The sequence below is a fragment of the Scyliorhinus torazame genome, chromosome 5, assembly GCF_047496885.1.
Source record: "Scyliorhinus torazame isolate Kashiwa2021f chromosome 5, sScyTor2.1, whole genome shotgun sequence".
Lineage (NCBI taxonomy): Eukaryota > Metazoa > Chordata > Chondrichthyes > Carcharhiniformes > Scyliorhinidae > Scyliorhinus > Scyliorhinus torazame.
Genome location: NC_092711.1, coordinates 169,955,696 through 169,978,499, shown reverse-complemented (window position 1 = coordinate 169,978,499; position 22,804 = coordinate 169,955,696). Strand labels below are relative to the sequence as shown.

The 22,804-nt window shown below is 45.1% G+C and overlaps 2 protein-coding genes across 1 annotated transcript in view; one reads left to right on the top strand and one right to left on the bottom strand.

Annotated features, from left to right (window-relative positions):
- The window catches only part of LOC140420604 (uncharacterized), a 139,412-nt gene extending 118,952 nt beyond the window's left edge, over positions 1–20,460 (bottom strand). Inside the window, exons 1-2 of the mRNA XM_072504603.1 lie at positions 20,253–20,460; positions 15,440–17,069 (exon numbers count right to left, since the gene is read on the bottom strand). Coding sequence (XP_072360704.1) covers positions 15,440–16,533 — 1,094 coding nt within the window. The 5' untranslated portion in view covers positions 16,534–17,069; positions 20,253–20,460. The remainder of the gene's footprint in view (positions 1–15,439; positions 17,070–20,252) is intronic.
- LOC140420588 (uncharacterized) overlaps positions 1–22,804 on the top strand; it is a 282,147-nt gene that overhangs the window by 174,439 nt on the left and 84,904 nt on the right.

Below are 22,804 nucleotides of genomic sequence, written 5' to 3'. Positions count from 1 at the left end.
GATCTGTCAATCAGCTTGAATCAGGAGAATTAGGAGGATGAATATTAGATACAGCAGAGTGAGAATGGAGGGAGAGTGTGTGGGATGGAGAATTACAGCTTTTGGGGAATGAGAGAGGAAAGAATATTCCATAGAAACTAGAATTGTCTGTTCTGAATTTCTATCCTGTACTGACAGTGATGTCTTCTGTAAACTCCTTTTCCAGAATATTACGAAGTGAGGATTTAGAGAAAGAATTCTCTAACCAAATGTCATGTCAAGATCTGACAGAATCACTCGATTCATCAAGACCTGAATATCATCAACCTTTCAATCCTAGGAGGAGACGTGTTTGTTCTGTTGGCTTCAACAAATGCGAAACATCAGTGTGACTGGGAAAGCATTGAGGCACACACACCCGAGTGACAGTGTTCCAGAGCACTGACTGTGGAAAGAGCTTTAACCAGTTACACAGCCTGAAAAAACATCACACTATTCGCAGTGGGGAGAAACTGTACACAGTGGGGAGAAACTGTACACGTGTTCTGTGTGTGGACAAGGCTTCAACTGATTGTCCAACCTGGAGAGACATGAGGAGACCCAAAACATGGAGAAACCTTGGAAATGTGGGGACTGTGGGAAGGGATTTAACTGCCCATCCAAGCTGGAATATCATCGACACAGTCACACTGGGGAGAGGCCCTTCACCTGCTCTTTGTGTGGGAAGGGATTCACTCAGTTATCCAACCTGCTGAGACACAATCTCACTCATACCAATGAGAGACCTTTTAAATGTTCTGACTGTGGGAATAGCTTCAAAAGCTCTCAGGAACTGATGTTCCATCAGCGAGTTCACAGCGGGGAGAGGCCATTCACCTGCATTCAGTGTAGAAAGGGATTCACTCAATTATCCAGTCTGCAGAAACACCAACGAATTCACACTGGGGAGAGGCCATTCACCTGCTCTCAGTGTGGGAAGAGATTCACTCAGTTATCCCACCTGCAGACACACCAGCAAATGCACACTGGGGAGAAGCCATTCACCTGCTCTGACTGTGGGAGGGGATTTAATCGGTTTTCCAGTCTGCAGACACACCAGCGAGTTCACACTGGGGAGAAGCCATACACCTGCTCTCAGTGTGGGAAGGAATTCACTCAGTTATCCAGCCTGCAGACACACCAGCAAATACATACTGGGGAGAGGCCGTTCACCTGTTCTCAGTGTGGGAAGGGATTCCCTCGGTTATCCCACCTGCAGACACACCAGCGAGTTCACACGGGGGAGAGACCGTTCACTTGCTCTCAATGTGGGAAAGGATTCACTCAGTTATCCCACCTGCAGACGCACCAGCAAGTTCACACGGGGGAGAGGGCGTTCACCTGCTCTCAGTGTGGAAAGAGATTCCTTCACTCATCCAAACTGCAGACACACCAGAGAAGCTGTTCACCTGCGCTCAGTGTGGGAAGGGATTCTCTGAGTTAACCAGCCTGCAGACACATCAGCGAATTCATACTGAGGAGAGGTCATTCACTTGCTCAGTGTGTGAGAAGGGATTCACTTGTTCAACACACCTGCTGAGGCACCAGCGAGTCCACGATTGATGGTATGGGTTGGATTCTGCTGTTATTGCTGCTGTTAATCAGGGCAGCACGGTGGTGCAGTGGCTAGCACTGCTGCCTCACGGCGCTAAGGTCCCAAGTTTGATTCCAGCTCTGGGTCACTGTTCATGTGCAGTTTGCACATTCTCACCATGTCTACGTGGGTTTTGCCCCCACAACCCAAAGATGTACAGGGCAGGGTAGGGGCTAACTTGCCCCTTAATTGGAAAAAATGAATTGGGTAGTCTAAAATTTTAAAAACAAATTGCTGATGTTAATCACTTCCAGGATGAACCATGTTCATTCTGACAAGTTGGCGAAATGGGAGGGTCAGAATCTCTGCGGGACGGCCGGTCTCAAGATGCTCTTTGAGCCTGAGAGACCAGATTGCCACTGAAATGATCCGCAAAAGCTGATGGATATTTATTTTATCCTGGAGAGTAAATAGTGTTTTTCCTACACATACAGGAAGATCAAAACTAAATACAGAATGCAGCAGGGTGACAATCTGCTAAACACCCACAAAGCATGATGGGAAAAGTAGCCAATCTTGCACGGGGACTGTGAACACAGTTACAGTTTAATGAACCAGCCTGTTGAGTTAGCAGGGTGTGATAAGATATACTCAACATGAAACTGCTGCAGCTGCAGAGACTGCTCAGCAAGGACAGATAAGAAGAACATGGACAGCACTTGTGCCCTGTTGTTTTCAGCTGGTAATGTACAAACTGATGACCCTAGACACGGGTGTATGTGACTAAGAACATTCACGATACTGGGAGAAACGGGATAAAAGCGGGGATGCTCAGAGCCACCACAGCAAAGATCTACAGGAACAACCATCACGCAGGGAAACATTGGGTCCTGGGCTCAGAAAAGAAGACAATCTATCAAAGGGAGACTGACCACCTCACCTTGCAATGAGTAGTATTTGGGCCCAAGCCACGAGTTTTGCGATTCATTGTAACAAGTAATCAGTACTTTAACAAGTGAGATAAAGAACAGTTCATGTTGATCTTTTGTTTTCAACATTAATTTAAAAAAATAAATTTAGAGTACCCAATTCATTTTTTCCAATTAAGGGGCAATTTAGCATGGCCAATCCACCTAACCTGCACATCCTTTGGGGCGAAACCCACGCAGACACGGGGAGAATGTGCAAACTCCACACGGACAGTGACCCAGAGCTGGGATCGAACCTGGGACGTCTGCGCCATGAGGCATCAGGGCTAACTCTGCGCCACCGTGTTGCCCCCTGTTTTAAACATTAATAAAGAATGAGTTGTACTTAATATCTTGTGACAGTGTTTCTTTGTCGCCACGTCAGTTGATATCGTCGTCTGAGGGTCAACATTTGGCGTCCCTGGGTGGGCATGGTAAAGTGATCACCTTAATGTCACACTGTGTCCAAATTAAAATTATGGCTGGTAATAATCCAGATTGGGAAAGAGTACTCCAAGATTACCGAAAGAATAAATGGCCTAAATGAGTCGAAGATGCCAATAAGGCATTCAAGGGTCCGGGATCCTTTGGACACTGCGAAGGGGTGAGAAAGGGGCAAGCGAAACGTGCCTCCAAGCTGAGGAAGGCTACAGCGAAAGCTAGTTGTATGAGGAGGTAGAAAATGCAAGGTTACAATAGCAATTGAGTGCTGCAAAACAGGAAACCGACACATAGCGCATTAGAGCCTTAGAAACTGAACCGAGGAATGAAATGCAGGTGTTACAGATGAGTCAATTTCAGACAGTGTGAGGAGGAAACTAGAGAGAGAGAAAGCTTAGAGAGAGATATGCACCTAAGAAGAGGTTTGTGGGTATAGGGCAAAAGTAGCGATTTACAGGCTGCTGTGAAGTCAAACACAGACCAGAGACAGAAATCAACCAACCACACGAAGTGTCAGAAAGAGCGAGAGACGCAGATAAAGAGGATAAAGGCATGTGTTCAGACCATCTGTATTATACTGTCCCTTTATACAGACATTTGATCTTTTACCTTGTTACCTCAAGTACGATGTAAAAGCTACTAAGCCTAATTCCCCATTGCCATTTCTTCCTCGTCTGGAGAATAAGATACATTAGGTATATAATCAATATCATTTGCGTTATGACTGGGGCATGGAGATGGTGCAAATCCATCAGTGTATTTGGACATTTGAGCACCAATTCCACAAACTCTCCCACAATGTAGAGGAGTCTATTTGTTCAATATCGTTTGTAAAAGCCTTGGTTCATTGTTGGAGTGGATAGTATGACCTTACACTTGTTGGGTTTGCATCTGAATTCCGATCAGGTGCTCTGGTAGTGGTGGGATTGTATAAGAGAAGTGATTCAAGTATTGTGTTTATTGATTCAAATATTGTGTTGTGATTCAAGTGTTGTGTTATCTTTTATGTTTTCCATAATTTGAATACCAACTGTTTCTCTGTTATATATTTCAACCAGTTCCACTTTGGTATCTGGGGGTATAAACAAACAGAGCGATTGAACAGGGGGTATACCCGGTTGTTGCCACTGGGGTTCTCATTGTCCTATGGTTGTACAATATCTCCCATCAAATGTATGCAATATGATACATAGTAGCACAAATGGCTAGCACTGTGGCTTCACAGCGCCAGGGTCCCAGGATCTATTCCCCGCTAGGTCATTGTCTGTGCAGAGTCTGCGCGTTCTCCCCGTGTCTGGGTGGGTTTCCTCCGGATACTCCAGTTTCCTCCCACAGTCCAAAGACGTGTAGGCTAGGTAGATTGGCCATGGTAAATTGCCCTTAGTGACCAAAAGGGTTAGGAGGGGTTATTGGGTTATGGGGATAGGGTGGAAGTGAGGGCTTAAATGGGTCGGTTCAGACTCGATGGGCCGAATGTTCTACTTCGGCACTGTATGTTGTATGTTCTATGTTCTTTGCAGCCCACATCGTTTCCATTGTTAAATTATTGTAGCATTAAATCTACATCTTGCTTCTTCACGGTCATATGTTAGATGTGCAAATACTACAGAAGTGGCTTCTATCTGTACCCCATTATATTGTACTAACCATAATATCCTCTATTAAAAGAGGAGCATACGATGGAGTGTTATGATATCTGATATAACGACTTCCTCTAAGTACCCAATATTCCCCACTCTGTATAATTAGTGTTGACATTGTTACGACACCCTGGGTGAGAACACGGTCAATTCCAGCCCCACAGACCCTGGAGTCCCAACATAAGTGAATTAACCAATAGTATGTGTATTTTCCTGAGATCTTTGACCATTGACTGCTCCAATCAATGTGACTTACAGGCACAAGGTTGTAAGTAAAATATGAAAATGTGTTTATTTATAAGAAGAGATAAACATGTAATTGTAACAATGGAACAATGGTCTGCTAATCTAATTATTCCCCTCACTGTCCCATCCTCCACCCACACACACACATGGCAGGCACACAGTGGGGGTAAGGAAGGGTTAAAAACAAGAAGGTCATTAAACTGGGAATGTGAGATGAGTATCTTTGCTGAGGTTGTGATCTTTGTAGGTAGTGCTCTTCTCAGAACATGAAGTGTTGAAAACCACCAATTGGTTTTGGATCTTTTAGTTCCTGCCTTCAATGAGGCCTCGCGGGCTGCAGGAATTCCTCTGGAGAGTCGCCTTTGCCAGATTGACTCTCAGTATCACTGAGATAACATTAGAATTCTCTACCTGAGAGTTTACATCAGTTCTCCATCCACTCTGCCTTCCAACTGCTTGTCTGGTCTTTGTGCAGGGTTTCTAGCTGTGGTATGAAGAGAGAGAGGTGGGTCTGGTCTTCAGGACCTTTTGGGGTTCTCAGGAGAGAAATATCAGACTACGCTTTTCCCAGCCTTTCAACAGAGGATTAAGCTTTCACAGGCTTGGCTGGAGAGACCGCTTGCAGCATTGCAATCCGAAGTCACTTTCACAGGCCTGTGTTATGGGCCAGGGTTTAGTGAACCCCAAAGTGTATCATGGAGTTCACCTTACCCACAGGTTTTAATAGATTGTGGTATGGGGAGCACACGGCCACTCTACAGGTGTGATACAGCAGAAATTGAAAAGTTTTTTTTAAGCAAAACAATGTTTATTCTATTAACTCAAGTTAACCTTTTTAAAACATACAGTGAACATCTTAGCAACCATCAATTCAAATACAACCCCCAAAGAATGCAACACTAAGTAATCCTTTAAGCTATCCTTTTAACATGCATAAGACTTTAAAAAACCTTTAAAACACAAAGATCAGGCTGAAATTCACTATTGAGAGCAATTATCAGTTTTAAATCACCAAAGGATCGATTTACAGTCTTTAGATTACAGAGAGCGAGACTAATACACCTTCTGGCTGTGACTGCGGCTATCTAGCTCTGAAAATGAAACTAAAACATACCCTGCAGCAAACAGCCTAAAACGAAAGTAAAAAGCTGACAGACAGCCCAGCTCCACCCACACTCTGACATCACTGATAAACACCCATTTCTTAAAGGAACATTTCTTAAACACCCATTTTTTAAATGTACTCTCACATGACGCCTGGCTAAGAATGTTTTAATCACCAGCCTTAGCTGATAGTGAGAGTCCAGAGCTGCTCACTCCAGGGTTTTAACAGAACTAAATTAAAATGGATTCTGCGCTGCTTCTTCGCAGAAATCTCGGAAGCACTCTCCCAATCAAACTTGTAAACTGAATGTGCCCTGGAATTTCAGGAGCATTGGTTAGCTGCTAGCCAAGTCCATCAAAATGATATCACTGGACTATGCCACATAGCACACTGCACTGAGGGCAGTTCTCTTGGGCCAGTTCAAGTAGCACCAGGAGGGGTTTCAGTTTAAAACCAAAGCCTGCAATTTCATAGCAGCCAACAAGACAGAAATTAAAAAGGAAAACAAGGGGCAGGTAAGGATTCATAAGAGGTTCCTTACAACATGGCTATAATGGGTATCGCTAAAACAGTACCCATTAACAAATTGTTATTCATAATACATTCAACATCATTACTATATACATGTGTTAATCCCCTGAGCTGGCATCCAGGCAACCTATGGTTGTGACGGGCTAATTAGATGTTCATTTGTAACCCACAGTGGGACCATTCCCTTGCTAATCTGCCTCAGATTTTCTCACACCTGATCAAGCACCCATGATCCATTGGTGCTACAAACATCGTTCTTATTTTCATCATCCAAAATATTTTCCCCAATTAATTGATTAATTTTTTAAAAAGAAAGAAATTTAGAGTACCCAATTCATTTTTTCCAATTAAGGGGCAATTTAGCATGGCCAATCCACCTACCCTGCACATCTTTGGGTTGTGGGGGTGAAATCCACGCAAACACAGGGAGAATGTGCAAGCTCCACACGGACAGTGACCCAGAGCCGGGATTGAACCTGGGACCTCGGCGCCGTGATGCAGCAGTGCTACTCACTGCGCCACCGTGCTGCCCCCCCAATTAATTTATTAATGGAGATTGCATGATTTCCCAATAGAGCGGCCAAGTTTTAAATTACCCAGGTCTGTACCCAGTTGACTTTACTGAATCCCTTTCCCCTTCCCCATCATCCTTTTTGCTGTAAGCTGAACGTTCGGACCTTTAGGTTAACAGTTGCTAGATCAATAGAATTAATCATTGTAGTTCTGGTATTAAATGCCGTAGTGGTATTCGTCAAGCTGCATTTTAACCTGTTTGGTTCCTCGGTGCAGCTATTGGCCATGTCCCGCCGTCATAATGGGCTGCTTCGGTCATTGAGGTAGGGCTATGTCTGTAATGTTTAGGACTATAGGCACCAGCTCATGGTGTACATTATCATAGAAAATCTTATTCTCATTAATTAATACAACCCCATCTCTGGTCCTGGACTCGTGGTTGGATGAAGTGGGCCAGTTGGCACGGGTGGTGACGAGGTCTTGACTGCTTCTTCTGTGGTGATGTCGAGCGAGCGGGTACACCTCCCATTCCTGTGGTCATCAGACCCACGAGAATCGATACGGCTGTTAAAATTCTATAAACTTAAACAAATGCCCGCCCCAGTCGTCACCGGTTGGCTACTGCTAATGTTCTAAAAAACAAGATCAATTAGTGAGGTGCTTTGGTTGTGACCAGTGTTTCTAGCGCCCACCTCCTTGGATGTCCAGCATGTATCCCTGGTCATAGTTACTTTGCACGGTCCCACTCACTTGGGTGGAATCCGGGTTTGTCAGCTGATAACATTTTCTTTTAAAGTAGTTTTCGCATTCCAGAATTGTCACTAATTCAAACAGCAGTGTGGTTGGCTTTTAGATTTCCATTACATGTATTTCATCTCCTCTTCAAAAGAAGCCTTGTCCTTGTATCCATAGAAACCATCTCAATTCCCTTTTACTTTCATCCCGCCTTGTCCAACTATCACCCATCTTGTTCTTGCTCTCCATTCACTCCACCGTAATCCGGCGACAAACAGGGTCACAAAAACCTCCTCGAACGGATCTTTACCCTATTCACTTCCTCAGCTTCCATCTGCAAATACAGACATGACCCTTTTCCTGAATGTCCAGAGATCCCACTCAATGATACTGGGATGTTTCCCTCATCCTTAACTACTGTAATTCACCCATTGAAGGAATAGACTATTCCCTCTAGCGTCTGACACTGTTTTCAAAAACAACAACCATTTTCACAGCTGTAAATTTCAAACAGTTCATTCTCTTGTCGCTCGAGGACCTCAAAGACAGAACACTGCAAACTCCCAATCCCTCACTGCAAATTTAGACACACACAGTTATCACTTTTCATAATTCCCTAGAAATATGGGACACATATTAAACAGGCAAGGAGTAAAACTGAGACGACACATGAGCAGACTATAGGGAGCTAACAAGTCATTAGATCGCTCACACAAACAGCACTTACACACACACAAGGAATCATACACACACAAGGAATCATTCACACAGGAAAGGATTTGTGTTCATTTTCTCTCTATTCTTTGTTGTCCTTTCTTAATTATCTTAACCTCACTAGTGACTGGGTGGGATTTAGATTGTGGGAAACAGATTGTTACATTTTGTCAAAAATAAAGAAATTACCACCTGCAAAAATGCTTGTTCCTTATTTGGGGAGATGTGATAAACATGATATATTTCTCACACTGATTCCAAATTGCCCTGAATTACGCTTAAAATTTCCACTTTTAACTGGTCTTGTTGAATTCCTACAAATCCACAATTAAACTTTATTTAAATTAAAATAGACATCTACAGAATCACAGACACACAATTTTCTAGGCGATTTAAAACAAATCTGCTGTCTCCTGAAATGGTTAATTTCCCTACAGAACCTAAAGGGACAGGAAGACTTGGCACACAATGTGTGTCCCCTTTCGCAATTTAGAACATCTTTTGGCCTATTTGCTTCAATTTAATTTCTGTTGTCTATCCTTTTCCCCTTCAATTTCCAATATTTGCTACTTAACCAAAGTTGCAAGCGATATTTTGTGAAATGAGCTGTTAACTGACTCTCAACATTTTTATCACCCAAATGTACTGGGGAGTTAAAATTGGATTGCTGCCAAACTCGTCTTATCTTTGTTTTGGAACAGACTGACCGAAACATGGGTTACTTACTTTCAAACCTATCTCATAAATCCAAGCGGTTGGAATTTTATTTAAATCAGAGTTTCACATTAGATGAAGTTTAGTTTCCTATCCAAACTAATTGTAAACATTTTTTTAGAACCTCTTACTAGCATCTCAAAGGGAACAGTAAATTCATTTGTTACATTTTTAACTATAACTGTTGTTAACTCGCCAGGACGAGGGGAGAATATATGACTGAATGTTTAGGGCAGCCTCTCCCTTGGTAATCGCAGGAGGAGCTGTACTTGTCCTTGTCAACTTTGGTTTAAAGTTTGCAAAAATGCTTTTTCACAGACGGAGTTTTCCTTTGAGACACAAGCCTGTATTTCATTTCCAGCAGTCCAGCTGAATGGTTTCATTTTATCGCTCAGTTTCCTGTGTCTTCACGCAGGTAAAGTGACACCATTGCCTTTCCTCAGCAAATTTGTGTTCCTTCAGGATTAGTCTTGCCCTGTGGGTTTACTAAATGTCTCTCCTTTTCCTTCAATTCTCAATATCTATTGGTTCTGGCCACAGGGAGATGAGGCTCAGTATCCTCGGCCCAAGGGCGATTGGTGATTGTGTTTTATCCACTGGGGCGGCCCCACCCTATCTGCCCAACTGTGTTGCTGCAAACTGCAGCCACCGGCTGGACTGGATTGTCTCATTCCTTTGTCTAATTATTCACTAAATATAGGCTGCTCAGAATTATTACCCCTTTTGTTCTCTATCCTTCTTCTGACCCATCCACCAGCTTTCCTGTTCCCCAGCCGTAAGGTGTGGGTCCCAACCATCTTTCTGCATTAACTGAGATTGATGTTCCGCTGTGAACCCTGTGATGGAGCTCACGGCTCCTCAATCAGAACCCGGGACATTCTCTTTCTTTTTGTATTCGGCATTATTTATTTATTTATTTTCTGATGCGATGGAGAAAGAAATATAACAAATAGACAAAAGTAAAGAAAATGCAGTGAACTATGCGGCTTCAACTAGACACTCGAGTGAGCATTGGCCCACTTGCATGGCTTCAACAACCCGAAGCATGGTACATTGGCGAGACCATGCAGACGCTGCGACAACGAATGAACGGACATCGCGCAACAATCACCAGGCAGGAATGTTCCCTTCCAGTCGGGGAACACTTCAGCAGTCAAGGGCATTCAGCCTCTGATCTCCGGGTAAGCGTTCTCCAAGGCGGCCTTCAGGACCCGCGACAACGCAGAATCGCCGAGCAGAAACTTATAGCCAAGTTCCGCACACATGAGTGCGGCCTCAACCGAGACCTGGGATTCATGTCACATTACATTCATCCCCCACCATCTGGCCTGCAAAATCCTACCAACTGTCCTGGCTTGAGACAATTCACACCTCTTTAACCTGGGGTTACCCCATCTCTGGATCTGTAAAGATTTAATCACCTGCTAATGCTCGCATTCCTAGCATTGTTTGGCATCTTTGAATTTGTCTATATATGTGTTTCTGGAACAGACCTCTTCATTCACCTGAGGAAGGAGCAGCGCTCCGAAAGCTAGTGACATCGAAACAAACCTGTTGGACTTTAACCTGGTGTTGTAAGACTTCGTACTGTGCTCACCCCAGTCCAACGCCGGCATCTCCACATCATTTCAACAACCTGTGCAGCTTCAACCAGACGCTCGAGTGAGCGTTGGCCCATCTCCGCAGCTTCGAATCCGTCAGTCACGTTAGCGTGGCTTCAACCAAAATGGTCCGCCTGCGTTCATTCCCTGGTGCGCGGTTTCAGATAGACACTTGAATGAACGTCAGTCACGCCTGTACAGCTTTGTCAATGTTGGTCACAGCTAGACACAGTGTTCGAGCTGGGAGGGCCAGGCACGTCGAGGATCACTGGGCGCGGGGATGGGGGGGCACCACGCCACCAGGAGTGGGATAATGTACAGCACAATAAATACCTCTTTGCACAAACATTATATTATGATGCCTCTGTCACTTTCTTCTGCAATGTGGGCTGATCCCCCCCCCCCCCCCACCTGATGTGGCACCCACCCACCCTCTGGCCGTGGACGTCCCTGAGGCTCTGTCCCATCCCCTGGGTGTGCAGATGCTGCGTGTATGCTCTTGTCTCCTGCAGTGTTCAGGCGCAGTGTCCAGGCATCAAGGTTTGATTGCAATGCTAGGCAATGACTCCCACATGCTACAAGGCCTGCCCACCCACGGGAATCCACTTGGCATCTGTGAAGGGCTCACTTTAAGGGCGCACAATTGCCAATTCCCGATCAGCAATAGCTTTCAGCCACACAGCCAGAGGCCTCAGCAGTTGATGGGGTTATCGGTGGTCGTTGGGGCAGATGGGCAGGGACAAGGGTTGGCTCTGGAATGGGAACATATGATCCAGGGGTTGGCATGGTGGTGCCCATGTAGTTGCCACCCCCAGAGCCTCCCCTCACCCCTTGGCGACCCACCCCTGCAGAAGGTCCCCCACCCCCCGAGTACTGGGGCAGCATGCCCAGTGCCCCCGGGCTCTTTGCCTGTGAGCAAAGATGGCTACTCACCTCGGCTCACCACAGGAGTCCTTCTGCCTGGTGTTATGGGAGAAGCGTTTTCAGAACCCCAAAATGTATCATGGAGTTCAACCAACCTCCCCCTTTAATGGATTGCTGTTTTGAAACACGTGGCTTGTTCCCCAGGTGTGATATTACAATTATGGACATGTGGTTTTTAACACAAAACAATGTTTATTCTATGAACTCAACTTAACCTTTTAAATAAACATTGGATCCCTTAACACCCCTTACTTCAAAGACAACCCTGAAAATAATACAACACTAAATAATCCCTCAAAATGTTCCTTCAAACATCCAAAAGACTTCAAACCTTCAAAACAGTAACACACCAGGTCACAGAATATATATATTTTCTGTTGGGTGGGAGAGAGAAGCAGCTTGGTTGACTTGAGCTCCAGCACCTTGCTTTTCTTCCTGCAGCTCTCTGGAAACACACAGACACATCCAAGCTGCTTTCTCAAACTGAAACCAAAAGCAGAAGTGAGCTCAGCTCCTCCTTGTGACATCACTTCAGTAATATGATCAGCTTAATCTGTTAAAGGTTCATTTCTTAAAGGTACTCTAACATGACACTGGTTTCAGCTTTTCAAAAGAAATACTATTCGGCGCCAGTGTGAGCACCTGCTGAAGAGGCCGCTGAATGACTGGAGGCCATTGGATCTGGGGTAGCTCTTGTTAATTGTATAGAAATGGGGCTGAAGTGGTGATAATTGGTTTCTCACCTCGCTACGGCGAGATCCTGATTTCACCAAGGGGAATGGGCCGGTTGCATCGCAAACTGTTTGGCGCCTGGCGCGGATCTCGTTTTCGGCATTTCCCGCTGTTCAGCGGCCTCGTTCCTCTTAATCGAGAGCGCAACGAGGCCGGAGAATCGCGCCCATAGTCTATAGTGTCAGTCGTGGCTCAGTGGGCAGCTCTCTCACGTCTGAGTCAGAAGTGTGTGGGATCAAATCCCAGTCCAGAGACCTGAGGACAAAACTCCAATCCAACATTCCTGGTCCCAGCACTGAGGGAGTGCTGCACTGTCAGAACAGCGTTCTTTCAAATAAGATGTTAAACTGAGGCCCTGTCTGCCCCTCTCAGGTGGGTGTAAAAGTTCCCACAGCCACTATTTTGAAGAAGAGCAGGGGAGTTATCCCCGGTGTCCTGGTCAATATTTATCCCTCAATCAACATCACTAAAACACATCATCGGCTCATTATCATTTGCTGTTTGTGGAAACTTTGGATACTAAGGGGCAATTTAGCGTGGCCAGTCCACCTAAACTTTGCGCATCTTTGGACTATGAGAGGAAGCCAGAGCACCCGGAGGAAACTCAAGCAGACACAGGGAGAACATACAAACTCCACACATCTCTCATTACTTAGACATGAATACAACAGAACTGTTTCTTACTATCCCTTTATCTGATTCTATGTAATCCCTTATTTATGGTTTCAAATGTTGAGGCTAATCAGAGCTTGAAGGTCTCTCTTGCCAGTACATTTATCCTCATTGCACATTCTTTACATACTCAAAGTGAGCATTACATTTTTACAGCAATTAAAACTGTCTTTTAACGTAACAATTGATTTATTAACTAACTCAATTAAAGCTCACTACTTATTCAATCATCTGTTTCTGACAGGCAGCTAATTAATACAGTAATCTTCAATTAATACATTTGGTTAATACAGGATACAGTAGTTCAAAAAGACAGTTTTGTAGAATACAATAGCTTACTTTCTTACTAATTTTGATCAGATGGAACAATGAATCTTATTCTTGAGCCAGATTTTGGCAGTATATGATGACCCAGTAGCTTTTCAAAATTTTGGAATGAGTAGTTTAAACAATTTCCACTACTTCAGCAGTTTCTGGAAACATTTTGGTTTATACAGTATTCATTTTTAATTAGAAGTCCACTCATGTACTAGAGTTTAACATGGCTTCCTTGACCTTGTTACTTATGGATGAAGGTTATTTTTAAATTAAATTTTGTCACGAAGCATACCCATCGTTCCCCACATGACAGCAGTGACTACACTTCAAAAGCACTTCACTGGATGTAAAATGTGTTAGGAGATCCTGTGGTCATGAAAGGTGCTATAGAAATGTAATTTCATTTTAGAAATAGTCCCCAGACTTGGACATATCATCCTCGGCCCACTCACAATGATCATTAATAAAGATTGAGTCGTAGTTTTGTGTAACAACCATGCCTTTCACTCCATTTCAAATACCTTGTGAAAAACCAAACATAGGATATTGTGAAATTATTTAATTTGAAACAGAACGAGTTATTCTGATTTGAGATTCACAGCCTGACAATTGTGCAGGAAGTAAATTCAACTATAGCTTTCAAAATGGAACTGGACACACTCTGGAAAGAAGTATAAACTTTCAGGGTACTGGGATTAATTAGATAGTTCATTCAAAGAGGCAGAATGGGGACGATGGGCAGAATGGCCTTCGCTCTCTGAAACCAATTTGCATTTAAAGAAATTGGTAAACATCTGGAGCCCATTCCCTATGATGGGGGTAGAAGCAGAGATGATGGAATGTTTCCAAAAGGAAATTGGATGGGGACCTGAGGGAAATAAAACGAGATCTACAGAGAGCCAGCATGGACTCAATGGGCCCATTGGCCCCATTCCCAACCCTAATTCCTGTTTGATCTAAAAAGAGAAAATTCAGATGCTCCAGTCTCTCCAACTCACTGAAGTCCGTCATCCCTGGTACCATTCTTGTAAATCTCCTCTGCACCCTCTCTTTTCCTCTTCACATTCCTATAGCAGCTTTTCCAGTCAGTTTTTATGTTTCTCACCAGTTTGCTCTCATATTCTATCTTCTCTTTATCAGTTTCTTGATCCTCCTTTGCTGAATTCTAAAACTAGTTCCCAATCCTCAGGCTTACTGCTATTTAACTTTCCTTGTTAGCAACTGTTGTATCACTTTTCCTGTTGGATTTCTGTTCCCAAAAAGAATCTATATTTGGTGTATATATGAGAAATGAGAGGCGCCAAAGTTCCGGCAAAGGAGAGGGAGAAAGTGAAATAGAGGGAGAGAGGGCCTCGTGCGAGGGGCAATGTTGAGAAGGTGGACCCTTCATAGATAACCTCAGCCAGTACGACAGTTGAACCCCTGCTAGTGGAATCACTCCACATCGTGAACCAGCCATCCAGCTAACTGACCCCCTTCCCCCTCCCCCCCCCCGGCAGATATATAATAATTCCTTAAATATTAGCTATTGCCCGTCTCTCATTATACCATTTAATGTGGTTTCCCAGTCCCCCTCAGACAACTTGCCCCTCATACCCTGATGGTGTTTCTCACAGAAGAAAACTCAGATAAATTCAACAAAAACATGTAACCAACAGGGCCCATTGTCATGGCAATGTGGTATAATTTGGGAGGATCCAAACAGAAATTCAAACTAAATATCGGCTCACTTCCAAACACCCCTTCACTCTGATCCTTGTGAAATTTGAAACAAGGAATTTGCAACAAGGCTCAAAGAGCGTCCGCCCACCGGAGGCAAAGCCGTGAGACTGGCCAGTCCATCAGAAAGAAACCCTACGGCCATCCCCATTGACCAACTGTCAGAATGAACAAAATTCAGTCCTGGATGTAATTGAAGCAGATACAATAACAGAGAATCCAACCCCTGTAATCACTTGTGAACTTGTTGGTGTCTCAGCAGGTGCAATGAATCAAGCGTTCCCTTCCCTCACCGCGGGGTGATCGGCTTCTCCCCAGTGTGAACTCGCTGGTGTTTCTTCAGGCTGGATAACTGAGTGAATCCCTTCTCACACCGAGAGCAGGTGAACGGCCTCTCCCCAGTGTGAACCCGCTGGTGTTTCTTCAGGCTGGATAACTGAGTGAATCCCTTCCCACACCGAGAGCAGGGGAATGGCCTCTCCCCAGTGTGAACTCGCTGGTGTTTCTTCAGGCTGGATAACTGAGTGAATCCCTTCCCACACTGAGAGCAGGGGAATGGCCTCTCCCCAGTGTGAACTCGCTGGTGTTTCTTCAGGCTGGATAACTGAGTGAATCCCTTCCCACACTGAGAGCAGGGGAATGGCCTCTCCCCAGTGTGAATTTGTTGGTGTGACTTCAGACTGGACAACTGAGTGAATGCCTTCCTACACTGAGTGCAGGTAAAAGGCTTCTCCCCAGTGTGAACTCGCTGGTGTATCCGCAGGTGGGATGAATCTCTGAATCCCTTCCCACACTGGGAGCAGGTGAACGGTTTCTCCCTGGTGTGCACTCGCTGATGTGTCCGCAGGGTAGATGAATCACTGAATCCCTTCTCACACACCATGCATATGAATGGCCTCCCTCCAGTGTGGACTCGCTGGTGTCTCCGCAGGCTGGATAACTGAGTGAATCCCTTCCCACATTGAGAGCAGGTGAACGGCCTCTCCCCAGTGTGAACCCGCTGATGTTTCTTCAGGCTGGATAACTCAGTGAATCCCTTCCCACACTGGGAGCAGGGGAATGGCCTCTCCCTGGTGTGAACTCGCTGATGTGACTGCAGGTTAGATAACTGAGTGAATCTCTGTCCACACCGAGAGCAGGTGAACGGCCTTTCCCCAGAGTGAACTCGCTGGTGTGACGTCAGACTGGAAAATTGAGTGAATCCTTTCCCACACTGAGAGCAGGTGAACGGCCTCTCCCCAGTGTGAACCCGCTGGTGTTTCTTCAGGCTGGAGAACTGAGCGAATCCCTTCTCACACTGAGAGCAGGTGAACGGCCTCTCACCAGTGTGGCTGCGTCGATGAATCTCCAGCTGAGATGGGACACTGAATCCCTTCCCACAATCCCCACATTTCCACGGTTTCTCCATGTTTTGGCTCTCCTTGTGTCTCTCCAGGTCAGAGAGACAATCAGTTGAAGCCTTGACCACACACAAACTGGTGAAGGGCTGGTTTAGCTCAGTGGCTAGACAGCTGGTTTATGATGCAGAACAAGGCCAGCAGCGCGGGTTCAATTCCCGTACCAGCTTACCCGAACAGGCGCCGGAATGTGGCGGCGAGGGGCTTTTCACAGTAACTTCATACTTGTGACAATAAAAGATTATTATTAAACACGAGAATGGTCTCTCCCCGCTGTGAATGGTGTGATGTCTTTTTCAGGCTGTGTAACAGGTTAAAGCTCTTTCCACAGTCAGTGTTCTGGAACACTCTCACTCGGGTGTGTGTGTCTCGGTGCTTTTCCAGTCACACTGATGGTTAAAATCTTTTGAAGCCGCCAGATTGGGCAAACATTTCTCCTTCTAGATTCAAAGGCCGATGATACTCAGATCCCAAGGTATCGAGTGACTCTGTAAGACCGAGACGTGATAATTGAGATTTCTGTCTGTAATTCCTCCTCTTGTAATATCTGTAAAAGGAGTTTACAAAAGTCAACACTCAGTACAGGATAGAAATTCAGAACCGAGAATTCTAGTTTCTATGGAACATTGCTTCCTCTCATTCCCCAATACCTCGTCTCCAATACCTATTCCCCAGACCTAGTCTCCAGGGAGCGGACTTGGAGGGACGGAGTTTCGGAGCTGTGACTGTAAGAAGGATGAGCTGGCTGACCACTGCACCCTGGTACAGGAGGCCATTCAAGCGGGGAGAGAAAGTGGTAGCTGATGGGGATTCTGTAATTAGGGAACTGATTCCCTTTGGAAGCAGGACCGAGAGTCCCACATGGTATGTTGCCTGCCTGGTGCCAGGGTGAGGGGCATCTTTAACCGGCTTGAAAGGATATTGGAGAGGGAGGGGGAGGATCCAGTTGTTGGGGTCCACATTGGGGCAAACAATATCGGCAAGACTCGGAAAGAGGACCTGTTTGGGAATATCAGGAACTAGGAACAAAATTAAAGAACAGATCCTCAAGGGTTATAATCTCTGGATTATTCCCCAAGCCATGTGTAATTTGGCATAGGGACGAGAAAATTAGGGAAGTAAACACGTGGCTAAAGGAGTGGTGCAGGAAAGAGGGGTTCCATTTCATGGGGCACTGGCATCAGTATTGGGACAGGAGGGATCTGTACAGTTGGGACGGTCTCCACCTGAACCGATCTGGGACCAGTGTCCTCACGGAACGGATAAATAAGGGGGTAACAAGGACTTTAAACTAACAAATGGTGGGGGAGGGGAAAGTCTCAGGGGAACTCAATACAGTTCCAAAAACAAGTAGCAGGATGGTCTGGACTGGACAAATATACCGGTTATAAAGTTTACAGGAGGGACAGAGAATACAGCAGAGTGGGTGGAGTAGCCTTACTGATTAGAAATACTATCACCTCAATGGTGAGGATTGGATTTGTTAATTGTCACGTGTACCGGGATACAGTGAAAAGTATTGTTCTGTGTACAGTTCAGACAAATCATTCCATACATGAGAACAATACATAGGGCAAACATAAATATACAGGGCGCCTTCTCCTCCTCAAAAATAGCCCCGTAAACCACCAATACTACCCCTTCCCCAGTCCCCCTGTCGTCAGCACCTTCTCCAGCAATGTGGAAGCTGGCTCTACTGGGAAGCTCTGTATCTCCTTTCTGGCAAAGTCTCAAACCTGCATATATCTAAATATTTCCCCTTGCTCCAGCCCATACTTCGCTCCCAGTTCCTTCAATCCCGCAAAATGACCCCCAAGAAATAAATCTTTTAGTGTCCTAATTCCTTTCCAATCCCATCTCCGACAATTTCCAATCCCACTTCCCTATCTCAAATCTATGGTTATCCTCTCCTTTTTTAAGGAGAAAGTCGACATAGCTTTATTACAGGAAACTCATCTGGACGATGAGGAACACTTTAAATTGGGGTGGGATTAGGTGGGGCAGGTTTTTTCATCTCCTTTTCATCTACTTGATAGCAGGGGTGTTGCAGTCCTTATTAATAAAAATATCTCTTTTAAGGTTGAAACCTGCACCAAGGACAAAGGAGGTAGATATGGGATCATTAGAGGTTCGGTGCATGGAGATATTGTTTCAATAATGAATGTTTATGGATCGCCAAATTACTCCCCGGAGGCCTTTGTGGATTTGCAGAGTTAGCTTCAACTAACTCTTTTGTGGTTGGTGACTTCAACTGTCCCTTAAATCCTCTGGGCGTTGGCCTTTACTTGTGAGGAGGTGGGTTATGTGGATGTTTAGAGCACTTTGCACCTGAGGGGAGGAGATTTTACCTTCTTTCTAGTCCTAATCAATGTCATACTAGAATCAACAACATTTTTATGTCAAGGACGATCCTACACCTGGTGTCCTCTTGCACCGTCGTGACCATCGATTGTGGACCATCCCCCTGTTACTCTGGAATTCTACTCGAGGGTTCACCCCCAGGTCGAGAATGTGGAGGTTTGCTGCCTCTCTGATAAGAGATACTTCATTTACTAAGCATTGTAAGAACGAGTTTGAGTTCTTCCTTTGGGTTAACCCGACCCCTGGTATTCCCCCCTCCATTTTATGGGAGACATGTAAAGTTTATGCTCGGATGCTGAAGAACCAGCAATGTCTGGGGGTTTGTTTCACGAAGGCCGAGCAGAATTACAAGGAGATCTCGAATAAGCTATTGCTGAAGGAGGTTAATGATTGATGCAGCAGGTCGAGAAAGGTTTGCGAGGCAGACGTTGTACGAGTTTGGGAATAAACCGAGCAAATACATGACCTGTTTGACAAAGAAAAAGGCCGACATTGGAACAATTCCCTCTGTGCGGCTTGGGGGGGGGGGAGGAGGGTTGTGAGGACAGAGGAGATAAACAGGGATCTGGGGAATTCTATGCAGGATTATAAAGTCTCTGAAGTCTGGTGAAGTGTTGTTGGATATGGAGCATTTATTCTCTTCCCTGAAGCTTACGGAGGCCTCAGAGAGCCAGTGTGAGCCTCTTAATGCTCCCCTTTCTAGGGAAGAGGTTTTAAAGGTTATGCAGGAGCTGCAGCCGGGTAAAGCCACGGGACCGCAATGGCTGTGGGTTTGGGTACTATCGGGCGCTTGAGGGTTTGTGGTTGGACCCATTGCTGGGTATGTATTGTCACTCTTTTGACTCAGGGATGCTGCCATCGACTCTTCGGGAGGCTACTATTTCTTTGAATCTGAAGGACCCAGAGGAGTGTGTCTCTTATTGGCCAATATATCTTTTGAATCTTGACTTCAAATTACGATCTAAAGTTTTGGCGAGAAAGCTGGAGGACATCCTTCCAACAATCTAAAGTTTTGGCGAGAAAGCTGGAGGACATCCTTCCAACAATCCAAATGGCGGGGGGACCAGTCTGGGTTTATAAGGGGGAAGACTTTCCAGTAACAATGTTGGAAGGTTGTTGAATGTGATTCAGGCTTTTCAGAAATACAGTGGATGGGCTGGTGATCTCCTTCGATGCAGAGAAAGCTTTTGCTCGAGCCTCCATGAATGTCTTTAAGAGAGAGAGAGAGAGAGAGATCTGGACCAAGCTTTCCAGAGTCTGCACCCTCCCTGGATTCACTTCCTTTCCCTTCAGTTGCTGCAAGTCACCAATTGAAGGTGAGAATGAGAAAAGAAATGGAAAGGGGGAGAAAAGAAAGTGTTTTACTCACAGATGTTGCAGACAGGAGGATGTTTCAGTCTGTGTGAAGGTCAATCTCCATTCACACAAAGCCCGCGCGCTGATTGCCTGGAGTACCACAGGCCTTCCGGTCATCCAATCTTTCCCATTGGTCAACGCTTCAGCAGGAAGGTCAGGGGTGAGCTTTCCCTCGCACATGCGCAATCTCTCCTCTCCCTCGGACATGCGCATCCCCGGGTCGGGGGGAGGGGAAATCACCGTGAGACTTCTCGGTCTGGCCGGAGCTGTCAGCCGGTTGCCTGGAAACCTTGTCTCGAGCAGGGGGAACAATGAGTGGGGCGGAGGAAGGTTGTTGACCAATGGGAAGAGTTGGTGAACCGGAAGGACTCTTCCACCATCCAATCAGCTCCCCCGTTGTTCGAACGTGGAAACTGGACAATGAGGAATCTGGGGCCTCACACAGACTGAAAACCTCCTCTTGTCTCCAACATCTGTGAGTAAAACACTTTCTTTTCTCCCTCTTTCCATTTCTTTTCTCATTCTGACCTTTAATTGGTCACTTGCAGCAACTGAAGGGAAAGGAAGTCAATCCAGGGAGGGTGCAGACTCTGGAAAGCTTGGCCCACGTCTCTCTCTCTCTGTGAAAGACATTGACATCCTTTGCTCCCTCAGCTTCTCACATTTATTTGTCTGGGTAAAAGGATGGTCCCTTTCCTAATGGTCACCATTAAAGGGCTGGTTTCTCCAGGTGATGGCTGACATTTAAGGGGACAGTAAATTAATACCAGACAGGGACATTTCTCGTGCTGTTATATGGTACAGATTAGATATATTATTTATGGTTCTGTAATAAAGTACAATCCAGTCATCTCTTCCCTTGGAGGGTTATTAGTCTCTGGATTTCTCTTCCACAGGGACCAGTGGGGTGTGGGGGTCATTGAATATATTCACAGATGAGTTGGACAGATTTTTAATAAATTGTTATGTTTTAAATAATTTTTAAACATTGAATGCAACAGAATAACAAAACGAATCGTGGGAAATGGGCACAGAGTGAAACAAGAGATATTGCCAACATAAATCCAAGCAACACATTGCAGAATTCATTTGGAACAGGATATTTGAGAGACAAGAGCCTCAAGATGAAATACCAGATCAATTGAAGAACCAGTTAACAGGTTAAAGTAGTGAGTGGGGAAAGAGGGTAAGATTATATAACAATTCAGTTTGTAAACCCAAAAATTTCACAAACTGACTAACCGCATAATCAAATTAAAATGAATAACACGACATAGATGACATAGAACTCCTGTAGTGCAGAAGGCTATTCGCCCCTTCACATCTGCACTGAGCCTCAGAAAGAGCATTTCACTGAGGCCCACTCCCCATCCTCTCCTCGTAAGCCGGTGCATTGATCATGGTCAACCCACCTAACCTACACATCTTGGACACGAAGGGGCAAATTAGTGTGACCAATCCACTTTCGCTGCACATTTTGGACAGTGGGAGGAAACTGGAGCACCCGGATGAAATACACAAAGACACATGGAGAATATACAAACTCCACACAGACAGCCATCCAAGGATGGAATTGAACCTGGGTCCCTGGCACTGAAGTAGCAGTACTAACCACTGTGCCCTAAGTTAAATTGAATTCACTCATGGAAAGCCCAGGAGGAGCAAGTCAGTCAAATTGGAGGCTATGTATTTGAGATAGGAGTACCACACTTTACACAATGCATCAGACTCAGAATGAATTACAGACATTAAAAATTGAATGGAGATGCATTCCATAATCAGCCTATGCCAGTTTTGGATAGAGGGAGAACTGACTGGTCTGCTTCTGTATTGAGCTAGATAAATGTTGGCTCCATCCTAATCCAATCCCTTATGAACATAAGACGAGAGGCCAATTGATGAAGCCTGATTTTCGGGAGACCATCTTCTCCCTTCGCTCCTGATGATTGGAGTTTGACAAACTTGACGCAAGGTTTCTTTTTGTTCCAGGTGGAGTTATAGATGTTTACAGCTTGGAAACAGGCCCTTCAGCCCAGCTTTTCCATGTCACCCAGTTTCTATCACTAAGCTAGTCCCACTTGCCAGCATTTGGCCCGTATCCCTCTATACCCACGCTGCCCATGTAACTGTCTAACTGCTTGTTAAAGGACAAAATTGTACCCACCTCTACCACTGACTCTGGAAGCCATTCCAGATGCTCACCACCCTGCATGTAAAGAAACTTCTCCTCTGGTCTCTTTTGTATCTCTCTTCTCTCACCTTAAACCTATGCCCTCTAGTTCTAGACTCCTCCACCTTTGGGAAAATATGTTGACTATATACCTTATCTATTTTCCTCACTTTGTAGACTTCTATAAGGTCACACCTAAGCCTCCTACGCTCCAGGGAAAAATGTCCCAGCCTATCCATGTGCGGTCTTACCAATGTCTTGTCCAACTTCAATAAGAGATCACAACTCCTGTATTCAATATTCTAACCAATAAAACTGAGCATACTGACTGCCTTCTTCACCACCCTGTCCACCTGCGACACCACCTACAAGGAGCTATGAACCTGGACTCCTAG